General features: G+C 42.0%; 1 protein-coding gene across 4 annotated transcripts in view; it reads right to left on the minus strand.

Annotated features, from left to right (window-relative positions):
- Positions 1 to 15,916, minus strand: part of fam160a2 (family with sequence similarity 160 member A2) — an 87,537-nt gene that overhangs the window by 40,975 nt on the left and 30,646 nt on the right. For all 4 annotated transcript variants that reach the window (XM_037109537.1, XM_037109536.1, XM_037109535.1 and 1 more), the window contains 2 exons: positions 10,891 to 11,295; positions 9,397 to 9,627 (listed from right to left, as the gene is read on the minus strand). In XM_037109537.1, the coding sequence (XP_036965432.1) occupies positions 9,397 to 9,627; positions 10,891 to 11,295 (636 nt within the window). The remainder of the gene's footprint in view (positions 1 to 9,396; positions 9,628 to 10,890; positions 11,296 to 15,916) is intronic.

The raw sequence follows: 15,916 nt of genomic DNA on the forward strand, positions 1-15,916 counted from the left end.
ATTTTGTAATACAGTTGAGCCATTTTCATTATTTAAGAGCAGATTGAATCAAAATCAAACCAAATCTTGATTAATCAATTCAGAACCATATGAATCGAAATTGAATCAATTTAGGAAATTGGCCACGATACCCAGCCCTAGTGAGGACTGAGCCCTGAGGGACCCCCTGCATAACAGGAGAGAGGGTGGATGTGTGCCAGCGAGGGAGGTGAACTGTTGTCTGTCAGTGAGGTAGGCACAGCCTTTTAAGGAGGATTGAATGACAGTATCAAAGGCTGCGCTGAGGTCTAATAGTAGCAGGTTGTTGAGGGCACTGGAGTCTGCAGAGGTGAGGAGGTCATTGACAACTTTAACAAGGGCAGTTTCGGTGCTGTGAAGTGGGCAGAAGCCAGATTGGATACCTGAAGCACAATGTTTTATTGCATGTAGGTAATTCAATTTGTAACATGGGTTAAAAAAACCTTCATACCAAATGAGAGCTGCAACAATAAGTCAATTTATTGATTGGTAAATTGGTGTAATGGAACAGGCTTTAACAGGGCCGTGGTGGGTAATCGGGAGAATTCCCTGTGGGCCCAATATCATCGAACTGCAGAACTCGAGAGCCACCGTTTTAGACATACGTATGCGCGAGTTGAAAGTGAACCTTTAAGACTGCGTACTGTGTTGCCTAGATACGAGAGCAATGTGGCGCACATGCCACACTCGGATTTTTATATTTTTGTTCATGTATGATAAAATAGTAGCCGCATAACTGGGCATAGTAAGTTAATGTTTATGCTAGTAACAAATGTCAAGCATTGTGGAAACCCCAGTAAGAGTGTGACGGTACAAACTACCTCAACCAAGAAACATGAACCCTAACTGTTACACACTGCCTTGATGGAGTTCAGCAATATGTCCTATAGCTATAAGTGTTGTGCTGGTTTAGGCGCATGCATACGTCTAAAACAGTGGCAGTCGCGCATGCTTATGTCTAAAACGGCTGCGTCTAGAACTGCAGGGGCAGGGCCTTTGGGGCACTATACCTTTCCGTCCACTACAACACCGAGAACAGCCACCATCATCCTGCTAACGGGACGCTGTACCAGCCAATGCCGTTCATCCACACCAAAGAAGCAAAGTGGATTGAGGAGGTGGAAGAACACACACTTTGCAGCTACAAGTGAGGGTTATTTAGTGTCGGGTGAGTTACTAGAAACCAGTGTGTACTGTATGCCTGTAAACTACATTATTTAGCAGTTCGGTAACACAGATGGTGAGGTGGTCACCATCAAAATTAAATACAATGGGTAACTCATTAAGCAGACATATTTTAAAGGTCCCATATCATACTGTTTTTCATCAATTTCACACAGCTGTCAGAGGTCCAAAAACTCTGTATTCGATATGCATTGCCCCACACCCATGTGTGGTCCTGAATTTCAGCTGTCTAAAAGTCACTCTACAGAGCTCTATTCAGAGCAGTCTGTTTCTGTGCCTGCACCTTTAAATGCTGATGAGCTCCATCTGTCAACACCTACTTGGAGAGCCCTGCCTGCTACTTAACTCTCAGGGAGAGGATTCCCCTTGCATTAACTGTAGCATGCACTAATGTGCATGTAGCTAATGGCTAACAGCTAGCGAAAGCTGTGTTTGTCTCCAACACAGTTTCAATACTCTTGGACACTGTTCACATCATCTCTATCTCCAATCTGCATGTGTCCAGACATTTAACTGTGACAAACAAGCCACATCAGAATATTATTAACATCAAGCTCGCTTCAAACGCCACTGCATAGCGGACTGAAGCAGAGCTAACTAGTTAGCCGATTTTCAGCTGACTTCTCCATACTCGTAGGCAACTGTAAATACTATCAAACCGCGGCGACACTTTTCGGTGGCTCAAGTGCAGTTGCTGGGTCCCATATGGGTGGGACTGATTCTTTTAAGAGGGTCAGTGCCCAGGCAAAGCCAGCTTTGTACTGACCCTCATTACTGAAGCAGTCCGATGTGAAGTGGTTAGCACACACATACAAGCTAACACGAACCACAGCCGGCATGTTGACATTAAAAAATAAAATGCAACCACTGTCTCTTCTGTTGTTCTGTAGCTGGGACACAATATAGTCACGTATGTTGATTTTTACAACCAACAACAGCACTACTTGCGTGTCCAGCTTTGAACGACGGCATTGCAATACACTGCTGTCTCACTACTGGACATACCAAACTTCACCTCTGGGATATCTTCTATCACCGTGCAGAGGAGGTCGGCCTATGATAATGACTCCTTTACTTAGAATTTGAACAGCCTGTAGGAGTGCCGTTTTATCAGTGGGTGGGCTGCAGAGACCATGCAGGAATCGCTTGTTATCCTCATTCTGGGAGTTGGCAGGCTCAGGGAGGACCAGCTTATATATGTAGAGACCAGAGAAAATGTGTTTTTCATAATATGGGACCTTTAAGGTTCAGTCAGTCACATGAGGCTCTTGAATAACACTTTGTGCCAACTAGAAGAAAACTCCAACACTTACACACTTGACGCTGCTTGACTTTCATCATGATCACCCATTTCTCTTTTTTTTTTTTTTGGTTTTCGGTTTTGCGCCTGCCAGTGCATCCGTCGACTCGGGAGGTGGGCCATATGGGTGGCCTACACCACGGCTAGCTACATACGAACATCCACAGTTTTCGATTCCACTTTGTTGTCCGCGTGTCTCCGGATCTCCTCAGACCAGAACACGCGCATGTGACTACGGTGTGCAGTGATTAGCTCTGGTGCGCACGTGACTGTGCTACGGTTAGCAATGCTAGCGGAATTGGTAAAGCATTTATGAAATAAATTATTAATGGTATCATTGCAGTCCAAACAAATGCAACGTTGCACACCCTTGAACCAAGCAGCAGCCATGTTGAAACTCTCAGGTCAGTCTGATCTGACCCGCAGAGATATGTGAGGAACACATACACAGACAGACAGAGAGACAGCAATTCCTTGCTTTTATTGAGAGATAAGCACGTTTCAATTTTAAAATATATAAGTTAACCCAAATGTCAAATCAAAGTCAGTTAGATATTTCAACAGTGATGTCTGACTATCACATTCCCCATCCCTGGAGAGCAGTGGAGAGGACCAGACTGTGCTGACAGCCGTGGTCAGTTGAGAAGAACTCAACTCCTGATTCACTATATAGAACCACTGAACAGCAGGCTAATTTCCACCATTACCATTCATAAGGTGCTTTGCATTGACCATTTATGGTTGAATGTTTGTGTGGAGAGGGTAGGATAAAGGGCAGATCACTGCGCGCACATTTCCAAGTTGACCTGGGATTTAAAAAATGAAATTGTACGCCGTTTATGAAATCTTAATTTCCTCATTTGTACATAGGTACATCAATATATTAGCCCCCGTTTTTCAAAAATTGGGTAAGACACTCCACAACACCAGGGTGGGTCGTGTTTCCTTTCAGGTGTCCACATCATTAAATAATGGACCTAGTGGAACCTATTATGATACCCAGACCAATTATAATTTGTGCATCATAATTCAGTCACAATCCAAAGGTTAGTAATCTCTCTATAAAAGCAAGGAATCTGTGTGTGTGTGTGTGTGTGTGTGTGTGTGTGTGCCTCAAATATCTCTGCAGATCAGGATCAGACTGACCTGAGATTTTCAATATGGCTGCTGCGTGGTTTAACCCCTTCGCACCCACCTTTGTTGGTAATTTTCGCCTAATTAGCATACCCAAATGGAAAAGCTTATAACACAACAACTACAAGTCCCAGATGGATGTATGATACTTCACTTGAAAGCTGAGAACCTCTAGTTTCTGACAATGTGCTTACCCAGCATGTACCATACACACAACCTAAATGACATCAGTTCAAACATGGCTCTAAAACATTTTTTTTTCTTCGAAAAAAATAGGTCATTTTTGAATAACAATAACTCAGATGTGCTTTAGGTAAGGCATATGGCAATATACCACATACCTTCTACATCTTGTCAACTACACCTGGATGAAATTTCAGACTTCTAGGCCTAACCTTATGGGAGTTATGGAGTTTTTAGTTTGTGGTGTCACTGGCGTCCACAAACCTCTCCAAAACGTCTCCAAATGGCCAAATTGTGCCAAATGCTTTTTCTCACTTCTGTGACACTGGAAACATTACTGAAGCATTTTGGTGACTATAAAGCCTTCCTCCATGATTCAAAACATAATTTTTTCACACATTCATTTGATGGGTGGTCGGAGGGGTTTCCACACACTTCTAGGTGGCCATATTGAGATATTGTCATGCGACAAGACACTACAGAATAGTAACCATTATACAAAAATGACATACTGAAGTGAATTTCAAACAAGGCTTTTATTATCTTTCAATATACTAATACTGTATGTACGCAGCGGGGGAGGTAGCACTGGTGGATGCAGAGGAGGATCGTTGGCACTTCTGATGACCGCCTTCAGCAGGAGAGGGGGTTGGGCGTCTGACTGCCTCACTTTCAGGCTCCCAATCCACGTCACTGTCTTCAGACTGTGACCTACAAAACACAATGCAATGCACAAATGTTACCAAATATAATGAAAAATGAAAAAATATATAAATGCAATTCAATAGGGTGCTATTTACATAGGAAATAAATAAACACAGATATATGATATTACATATTACACAAAAACATCAGGAAAGTAACCGTACATAAACAGAATAATTGAATTGGGGGAATATTCCCAGTGTCCGGTCAGTGAAAAAGATCTAATTCAATGTGTTTACAAGCTTGATAAAAAAAAAAAATCTAAATAAAAAGGAATTAGAGGCTCAAAGAGAATTACATCATAGGACAGAATTACAAGGATTACATAGCTTTGGTTGAGTAGTTGAGGCTAGCTAGCTAGCTAGGCTAATTAGCCCCTGGGGCCCTAAACATTTAGCGTCATTTATGAAATGCTAATGTATACTGGACTGTTCACTGTAAGCATAAGAACCCCTTCCCACTAACTTTCATTCAAATTTCACTCATGGCTAAATAAATCAATCAAACATCATCAATGATAACGGTACTCACCGATCTAAGATGTCGTCGAGGCCCTTAGCAAACATCTCCTCTCTCTCAGAGTCCTGCTCACTGTCTACAGTTTCATCAGATGATGCCATGATCCATTCCAGGTCTTCTTCTCGGACATATTTAGTGTTTTTTGTGGATTTCGCCATTGTAAACTGTGAAAACTGCCGTCCATTAAAATTTAAATGTCCGCTGCGAGTGCGTCTGCTGCGTAAAGTTAGCCCGCTAGCTGCCAGACGCAGCGATATTCCTCGGCTCGTACAAAACGGACCTGGGCACGCCTACCATCGTTGGAAAGGTAAAATAATTGGCTAGAAGCCTGAGTGATTGACATGTTGATAGCCAAAACGCTATCCCTGTACTAAGGCGGCAAATAACAGTAGACAAAGCCGATTGGCCCTTTAAACAAGGAGCGCTCCATGTACTTCACGGGCTGTGCTGGGGTGAAAACTGAACGGAAAAAGATGGGGACACTTTTGTTTTGTAGCCAGCAAAGTGATGAAAACAAGCACACCCAACAACACAATACAGGAACTAGAGAAAATAAACATACGGCCGGCGAAGTCTGGATTTTATTTGACAAACAAAGTCGGTAGACGGTAAACAAATGGACTTTACAGGACGATATTCACAAGCTGGAATAATTTTATGAAAAACCATTTTGATGCTTTTGATCAGTGGATTCTTACGGACAACTGGAATATAAATAATTGAGGATCGGACACATATTACGGCTTTATGGCCGCGTCAAAGGTAGGGAGTCGCCGTGCGTTTCTTGTATCTCACGTTTACCATGCTGGTAAATATAAATGATTTATGGTTTAGTGCTCATGATTTCTGCAAAATCAACTGGATGAATGAATTGCTGAGATTCTACCCTTTCCAACGACGTATAGTATGTCCGTAATGATGAAAGCTGAAGCGAGTTACGTCACTGCGCAGTGTAGAAAACAGTCAGTTATCTGCAATCGCCCGCCGGCGGGCGGGTGGGTGCGTAGAGGTTAAGGGTGTGCAACGCTGGATTTGTTTGGACTACAATGATACTGTTTATTATTTCATAAATTCTTTACGAATTCCGCTAGCATTGTCAATCATAGCCACCATAGACATGTGCGCACCAGAGCCAATCACTGTACACCATAGCCACGTGCGCACCAGAGCCAATCACTGCAGAGTCCAACCCCACAACACGACATACCTCAAGAAGCAAGTGGATTTAAGAAAACGTGTTCCTATTGGTGGAAAAAGACCAATCACAAAATTATATGGCAAACCACGTGATGTGGTTGCTGGGGAACAGGGGAAAGTTGTGGGATGATTGGCAGCGGAGCAGTGACAGCAGCAGTTACAGTGACGGTGATAAAGATAGCAAGTTTTGAGAGTTGAGAGATTTATGACATTTAGCGTGTTTGGATTGTTAGTTAGTGTGTTAAGTAGTGTTTGGTGTGTAGTGGAGTCATTTTTGTTTTGTGAGTCAAAACAATGAGGAGACGGCTCAATGTTGAGTAGGTAAGGAGGAGCTGAGGGAGACCTTAGGCATTGCCTGCATTTAAATTAGAGATAGACTGATATGGTTTTTTCAGAGCCGATACGATACCGATTATAAGTAGTCAAGGAGGCCGATAACCGTTATTTGGAGCTGATATTCATTTGCAGTAAAAGGGAGACTAATGGCATCAACTTTTTGAGTAATACAAACTACAAGACTTAACCTGAGTGTTTTTACACATAGATTTAAGTCTATCCATCTGCAAAAAGGGTTTGAAAAAAAGAGAGAGACTTAAAAGTAGGGCCACATGCTGACATATGCCCAACTCATCATGCTTAATTTACTACAGCATTTGGGAAGCCTGTAGTTGATTTTATTATGTAAATGTTTTATTTTACCAACATGTGATAGCAGGAACACTGTCATTCACAACTAATCTGCTACATTACTATGATCAATGTAACTATAGCTGAAAAAATAGTACAATAACGATAGAGACTATTCATCCCTGAACACCATGCAGTTCACGTAGGCTTTATGATGCAGCTGAATGATGTCTAAAGTCTTGAACAGCAATATTCTGCTCCTCTCTACAAGAAACTGTCAAAGACAGCTTCAGGACACACAACATGACAAATATGTCATTTTCTGCTGCATGGAATCTCTCAGTCAACATAGAAAAAGATCAAGTAAAATAACTTGGTAGTTAAACAGCCATTATTGCCCTACAGTTTTCTCTCATAATAATCAGTGTTTATCATAGGAGCAGACAGCTGCCGCTGACGTATTGGGCCTCACAGTAACGTTAGTAGTCATGAGTTGTACAGTTTCTACAGTCTGCTGAGCGTCTACAGCCAGAGAAGGAGAAAATGGACCTGGGATGTTTATTACAATTTCGGGAGAGTCTGCTGCCTTAGCTGACCTTTGGAACCAAGCCCCAAGGAACAGCGCCGGGCTATGAATCCAGTTTTACGTGGTGGCTATACTTTTTCTCCTCTCCACTGTGTGTGTGAGCACTGCGCAGAATCCCTAATCCCTAATCCCTAATTTAAACATAAATAGTTACATATAACTTTGTAAACTTCAAAAACTCACCCACAAATTTAGCAAACAACAATTTATATTTGCATTATAAGTACTAAAAATGGTTCGTTAAAAATATTTATGTTTTTTCCTACTCGGATTTTAAGTTTTTGGTGATTTTAGGTCCATTGTGTGTGTCAAAATGTAAAAATAACTGCGCAGTCACATGGGAGGTTGTGCTTAAAATATTGACACCAAACAAGGCAAGGTAAAAGTTTTTGCGGTGAAATGTAATGTTAAAATCAAAAATAGTCAAAAACTGCCAATTATATGCTTGATGTCCCACCTTCAAACTCAGTCTCATTTGGCCATCCATGAAAAAGCTAATTAACCTCCCACTTTTCTATTGGAATACATACTTCCTACAGGCAATGCACTAGTCTGTTTAAACGATGAAAAGGTCAGTTCCCAAGTAAGTAGGGGGGCTCCCAAAAGGGCTTTCCAACACTACCCACCCCTTCTATTAGGGCTGGGTATTGTTAAAAACCTCATGATTCGATTTGATTTTGATTCTTTAGGTTGCAATTCCATTCAATATTGATTCGAATCAATATTGATTTCAATGCTTCAATATCGATTCAGTAGTAAGTAGTAATAAACAAATAATTCATTAGAGTACCTGTTGATAATTTTTTCATTAAAAAAGTAATCTTAAATTATAAATCTTTCCTCTAGGAAAGGCACACCATGTGTTCAGTTATAAAATAGTGCAATCATAGTTAAGCTGAGATAATGCAATTGTTTCTGGAACTGCATGGTACATTTTTGTCTGAAATAAACATAGACATAACCACGGTCCCTCCACTCTCCAGCTAGACGCGAGGGGGTTGACACTGAACCCCCTTCTATCCCCGGAGGAAAGTGCTACCCGCGGGCACACGGTGCAGCAGCCAGGGTGAGAACGGCTGCGCTAGGAGTTTACAGTCTCAGAGAGTGGTGCGTCAGACATCTGCTACCCGCCTCCGCAGCTCTGACAGTGTTTCCGCAGCACATCACCCTTCGAACCCTCAAGTGAGGGCGAGGGCGAGGCGCCTCCAGCTGCTGGAGGCGGGGACCGACAGGTGTCCGGCGTGGGAGAGGAGGTGGTTGACATCTTTGGTGTCTTCCCCTGGCTTCATGAATTTGCGGTCCATCCAGCCACTACGGTACGCGTTGCCAGTATGGAAAACCCAGATTCAACAGCATGTGGAGTGACTGTTCTCTGGATCAATCTGTTTGGCCATGGCCTGCCCCCACAGTATTTCTGATTGGCTAAGAGACCTGTCATGTGATTGAGTGAAAGTTGCGCCTCCGTTAGATCCAGACAACTGTACGTTAGATCTCTGGGCAAACTCGATTTATTTTTTTTGCAGTCACGCCAATACGCCGGAGATCCGGCACAGCACCGGAATGTAATCAGCCCTGCATATTTATAAAATATTGTCATAAATATTAATAATACTTATCTTAAGCCCATAACAGAACAACTGCGATTTAATATATAAATAAAATATCCAGTACTGCTAAATAGATTCCAAGTTCTGTCTAGTTCTTTGTAAAGCCCAGTTAGACATACAATGTGTCAACAGTGAGATCCACAACAGCAACATTTTCAACAAAACTGCCTCAAAAACATTTGAATATAAATAAATGAGAGAAACCTCAGGACAAAAAGGAGAAAAAACTGTCAAAAAAAGGTCAAAATTCAGCGCCATCTGTAACCACATCCTCCATTAGAACCCTGGCTATTGCAAAATATGACATCACAGTTCTCTCGAGTTCCATCACTCACCGGACAGAAGTAAGAGTTCTCAGCTATGTAACGTGCCACAGCCTCATGGCTTGCTGAAGCTGCCATGACCAGCAGCAGCGCATCGCGAGCCTGCTGTCCAATGGCTCCGTCACGATGGATGAATGGCACGAGTAGGGAGAAGATCAGCAGATTGGTGGAGCCCTGCTGAGCTGGCGCCGCCTGGAACAACATCTCAAGAACCACAGGCTGCCGGGCCATGGACACGCATACCTGGTGGAAAATTGCAGTCACTAAAGCAGAACTATAATACGCTCCAAAACAGGAATGAAAAACCACATCCAATGGAGAGTCAAAAATGTCCCAGTTATCAGACCTAGATCGGATGACTTCACACTCAGCTCCAACCACCCCAGTGCCTAGTCAAGGTCACAGGCCAAAGAAGCCAACAAAGCCAGTCATCTACAAAGAGCAGTGACGCAATTTTGAGGTTCCCAATCCAGACACCTTTCAAGTATCAAGTATACGGACACAGCTCTCAGTTTGTTCATACAGGGACCGTGGGGGTGGGCAGTACTTGGTTCAAAACTGTTTGGATGGGTAGTGTGTGTAAAGTAGCATTCAGATAAGTGCAAGATAAATTCTCAGCAGAACACTGCATTGTGACATCGTTGTTGTTTTGATGCATGTATATGTAAAAGTGGGACAGGTCCCCATCTTCTGTTTTATTACCCCTGCCATATCGTTAATGTCTTATTTCAGAAATTGTGAGCACTAATCAACTCTGTCAGAGAACAATGTTTAAGGTGTCCTGTTATATGATTTTAAAATCAAGCTACCAGCCAAACAGACACAAGAACTTTCCATGGCAACTATTTAAATAAAGGGAGACACTACAAGTAGGACTGGTAATATGGCTTTTAATATGCAACTTTTAAAATACTACTTTAGCAAAGTTAGCAATTTCAATTTTTGCAGGTAATGTTTGTGTGTTTAGTTTGTATTACTCATTGTAATGTGTGTTAGTCGCACACACATTACAATTGTTGAGGATGGTTTTTGCTATAGTCTCTGATCACTCCAAGTTCCAGTGTGGTCCATTGATCCACAAGTTTAACTTTTAAGACTGGAACTGTGACAGTTACTTAACATAGTGGAAGAAGTAGGAAAAACAATTCAAAAGTCTGAATAAAAGCTGAATATGACAGGCAAACAGTAAAACAGTGCAGAGTGCCAACAAAGCTCACGTACAATTCCCAACCAATCCACCATTTCATCAAATTGTACTATTTTCTTTCCTTTGGCCTTTTTCTGCACATTGCAGATAACTGAGGAATGTAAACTTCCTGTAGTACAAACTTCCTCCTCAAGTTAAGTGACTTTCACATGTGCTCTTTTCTCACCGTCAATACTTGTCTTACCGTCAAGACATTATATGATATCTGAGTCTTTGTATGACTTGAGGACCAAGTTCTTATGTAGACTGTATATGATTGTATACACATAGAACAATGTATAGACAGCAGGTTCATGTACCTGATTGAGCAGCAGTACCAGGCTGTTTTCCAGCGCTGAAGGACAACCAAGTTCTGGGTCAGCACAGGCTCCCAACAGCCTCAGCAGCGGGTGGAGGATGGCTGTGTGCTGCAGGAGAGGTTGCTGTGACTGGCCAATGAGCATCTCAAACAGCTTGAGTAGTGCCCCCTGGCTGTCAGGGTCCAGGCCTCGGCGGAGATGCCACTGAAACAAGTGCTCCAGAATATTCTCTGTGACCACCATCTCCAGAATGGGGCCCATTGGCAGCACGCTGGCACCACCCTCCGAGTTCTCGGCAGGTCGCTCCTCTGCCAGTAGACATAACATTTGGTCGGTGTGATTCCTCACTGCAGTCAGGTCATCGCTGGAGGATGAAGGCTCCTGCTGCTCCAACACCCAAGAGACCTGAAAAAGGGAACAGTAACTTTAAACATCACCATTTTTATAAAGAGAAATAATAAAAGTGTGACCTCTACGGGATATTTTGTTCAATTTAAATCCAATTCAAAATTATTTATGGTGACATTTTGACATATCGCAATGGGCAAAAAAGAGGTGTAAATAATTAAACTAATAATTTATTTACTGTTCCAAAGAGTCTGAAAGAGTCTGAAAGAGTCTGAAATCTATCCTTGATCTTGTCCCCTGAAAACACCAACAGTGAAACGAGAGAAGGTAATTTCAGTGGCGTGCACATTACTTTCTAACATTTCCATAATGCAATCTGGAGCATTATATTGTTAAAACTTAGTCATTAGACACTACAGCTGTCAGTAATAACAAAATGATGATGATTTAGAGTCAACATAGAGAGTGAACAATGTGAACAAGTGAGGTCACTAATGTAATGCCATAAGTTGATGACAGACATTAAAATGTCCAATCTGCAATGTTCCCCTTTTGATGTGTTGAAAAATGTGTTTGCTCTATTTTCAACCCCTCAAAATACACTCAAAATTAAAGCTGCGAGCAGCGTTGGTCGGGCCCTCACAGTCCACGCACCTCGGTGCATGCTGCCGTCAGGGCTTCCGCACGCAACGCCTCGAAGAAGCTGTTTCTGTATAATTTGGTGGCCTGCTCCCGCTGGTATGAAGTAATGTACGCTGAAGTCAAAAATAGTGTGTGTACTGCTGCACGATTCCCCAGACAAAGACTGAGTTGATGGTCCGCTTCTGGAGCTGGCTGACGAAAATGTCCACATGAGGCATAATGCAAAGAAATAGTTTCGGGAAGAAGCTGAAAGTATCATCGTCCAGTAGCTGAAGAGAATTTTTTCTCCAGTTCTTCCAGCTGCTCTACACTGTAGCGATGATGTCAGGCACTCTAGCTCACGCAATACACACCCATTATAAAATCACAAGATAGTCTAAAAAATCCTTGAAACTAAAACTTTGATGATTTGAAAACCGTTAAAGATTGTTAGAAACTGAATACATGCCCAATAGTTCAAGGTCTTCTGACTCTTTAAAATGTGGAATAGTATCTGTAGCTCAAAGCAAGAAGCACAACAATAGGTTGAAAGGCGATGAGTTTTGAAGAGGATTTTAAGATTTTCCCATTTACTTTCCATTCAAACTAATTAGACTGCGACCAAATCGCCACCTATTGGCCGATCTGCACCAAATTTTACACAAAGCCTCATCAGTCCATTGCACACAATTTTCAACATTTACATGATAATCAGAAAGTATTTTGTTAAGATGTACATGATTGTCTGCTTTCTAGACAATTTGCAGGAATTTGTTGTTTTATATTTTGGCTGTTTTTTGGACTGTCAAAATTCTTTTAATAACTTTTTGTCGGGAGGGTCCATAGATGCTTCACGCAAAATTTAGTGCAAATTGTTCAAATTGCCTAGGAGGAGTTCGAAAAAGTAGGTTTTGCATTTGTCCCAATTTTGCGAACAAAAAGTTAGCTCGAAAGTGGGCGTGGCCTACAACAAATAATTCAGCTGAATGCAGGGAATAAGTAGATATAAGGTTTAACAATGTGTGACACATTATGTGTGAGTTATGGGCCAAAAACGCTTTCACATAAAAAATAGCGCCACCTGCTGGTCATTTTTGGTGTGTAAGTTGCAGGGGCTAGTCTATACCAAGCCTATGAATTTCATTTCCACAAGTGTTATGGTGTGGGCAGAGGGCCAAATATAAAATTAAACTGGCACCAGAGCGCCACCTAGTGGCCGATTGATAAGCATTTTGTGAGATATGCTCAAGAGGCCAGTGGCAATAAGTATACCAAGTTTGGTGTCAATCCGCCCAACCGATGTGGAGATATAAACTATTTGAATTTAAAGAGCGCCACCTTGTGGTCATCGCCTACACTTTTGCAAACATCCTCAGGAACTCATGTCAAAGTATTATCTTAGGTCTCATGTCATTTGGACACACCATTGTGGAGATATCCAACACTTCCTGTTTGGGAGGAAATCTGCAGGAAGTTGTTATTTAATAACGTGAGTATTGTTTGGCCTATCAAAATTCTTTTAATAACTTTTTGTCAGGAGGGTCCACAGATGCTCTATGCCAAGTTTCGTGCAAATCGGTGAAATTGCCTGGGACGAGTTCGAAAAAGTAGGTTTTGCATTTGTCGCAATTTTGCGAACTGAAAGTTAGCTCAAAAGTGGGCGTGGCCTACACCAAATAATTCAGCTGGATTCAGGGAACAGGTTTATCAATGTGTGACACATTATGTGTGAGTTAAAAGCGGTCATTTTTGGTGTGTAAGTTGCAGGGGCCAGTCTATACCAGCTCTATGAATTTCATTTCCATAAGTGTTATGGTGTGGGCACAGTATTTTGTTAAGATGTACATGATTGTCTGCTTTCTAGACAATTGTCAAATTGTCAAAATTCTTTTAATAACTTTTTGTCGGGAGGGTCCATAGATGCTTCACGCAAAATTTAGTGCAAAGTGGTCAAATTGCCTAGGAGGAGTTCGAAAAAGTAGGTTTTGCATTTGTCCCAATTTTGCGAACAAAAATTAGCTCGAAAGTGGGCGTGGCCTACAACAAATAATTCAGCTGAATGCAAGGAATAAGTAGATATAAGGTTTATCAATGTGTGACACATTATGTGTGAGTTATGGGCCAAAAACGCTTTCACATAAAAAATAGCGCCACCTGCTGGTCATTTTTGGTGTGTAAGTTGCAGGGGCCAGTCTATACCAGCTCTATGAATTTCATTTCCATAAGTGTTATGGTGTGGGCACAGGGCCAAATATAAAATTAAACTGGCACCAGAGCGCCACCTAGTGGCCGATTGATAAGTCCTTTGTCAGATATCCTCAAGGGGGCAGTGGCAATGACTATACCAAGTTTGGTGTCAATCCGCCCAGGCGATGTGGAGATATAAACTAAAGGAATTTAAAGAGCGCCACCTTGTGATCATCGCCTAGACTTTTGGACACATGCTCATTAAGTCATGTCAAAGTATAATCTTAAGTTCCATGTCATTTGGACACACCGTTGTGGAGATATCCAACACTTCCTGTTTGGCAGGAAATCTGCAGGAAGTTGTTATTTAATAACGTGAGTATTGTTTGGCCTATCAAAATTCTTTTAATAACTTTTTGTCAGGAGGGTCCACAGATGCTGTGTGCCAAGTTTCGTGCAAATCGGTGAAATCGCCTGGGAGGAGTTCGAAAAAGTAGGTTTTCGACATTTTGCGACGTAGCGAAAAAAAACGGTAGGCGGAAATGGGCGTGGCCTATACCACGAGACTCAGCCCACTTCACTGAACGCGTGGATATACGGTTTTTGAATATGCGACAAAGTATATGGGAGTTATTAGCCAAAACGCGCTGTGCTTAATAACAGTGCCACCTAGTGGTGGAAATTCAGGACGACAATAGATTATAAAAATTTTTGCCGGGTGGGACTTATATTCCAAGTTTGGTGAGTTTTGGGGTATGTTCAGGTAGTCAAAAATGCAATCATTTCGTCCGAAGAAAAAAAAAGAAAATAAATAAATAAAAATAAAAAATAAATAAAGAATCCCTTGAAATACAATAGGGTCCTCGCAGGGGTTCCCTGCTCGGGCCCTAATAAAGAATCGCTTCAAAAACAATAGGGTCCTCGCAGGTTCCCTGCTCGGGCCCTAATAAAGAATTCCTTCAGATACAATAGGGTCCTCGCAGGGGTTCCCTGCTCGGGCCCTAAAAATAAAGAATCGCTTCAAATACAATAGGGTCCTTGCAGGTTCCCTGCTCGGGCCCTAAAAATAAAAAAAAATAAAAATATAAAAAATAAAGAATCCCTTGAAATACAATAGGGTCCTCGCAGGGGTTCCCTGCTCGGGCCCTAAAAATAAAGAATCCCTTGAAATACAATAGGGTCCTCGCAGGGGTTCCCTGCTCGGGCCCTAATAAAGAATCACTTCAAAAACAATAGGGTCCTTGCAGGTTCCCTGCTCGGGCCCTAATAAAGAATCACTTCAAAAACAATAGGGTCCTTGCAGGTTCCCTGCTCGGGCCCTAATTAATTGTGTAGACTTGAGAAAGAGAATTGTTGACTCTCACAAAGCAGGAGAAGGATATACACAGTTATTACAGCGTTTCCAAGTGTCAAGAACTGGAGTGAGGAGCATCAAACAAATTCAAAGAGAGCCACACTGTACAGAACAAGCCTGGAAGAGGTAGGAAGCGAAAATTTTCAAAGACCCTGGAAAGAAAACTAGTGAGAGATGTTTCTAAAGACCCACGAACAACTGCCAAAACACTAGTGAATGACTTAACTAAGTCGGGAATTGTAGTCTCAAAGAAGACAATCACTAGAGCTCTGCACAGGAATGGACTACGAGGTTGCAGACCAAGAAAAACTCCACTTCTGCAGAAGAGGCAGACTGAAGTATGCAAAGGACAATCTGAAGAAAGATTATGAATACTGGAATCATGTCCTTTGGTCAGATGAGATGAAACTAGAGCTCTTTGGCTTATGTTTGGAGAAAGAAGGGTGAGGCCTATAACCCAAAGAACACTGTCCCCACAGTGAAACATGGTGGTGGGAGTATTACGCTGCGGGGATG

This window comes from Acanthopagrus latus, chromosome 9, assembly GCF_904848185.1.
Source record: "Acanthopagrus latus isolate v.2019 chromosome 9, fAcaLat1.1, whole genome shotgun sequence".
Taxonomy (NCBI): Eukaryota; Metazoa; Chordata; class Actinopteri; order Spariformes; family Sparidae; genus Acanthopagrus; species Acanthopagrus latus.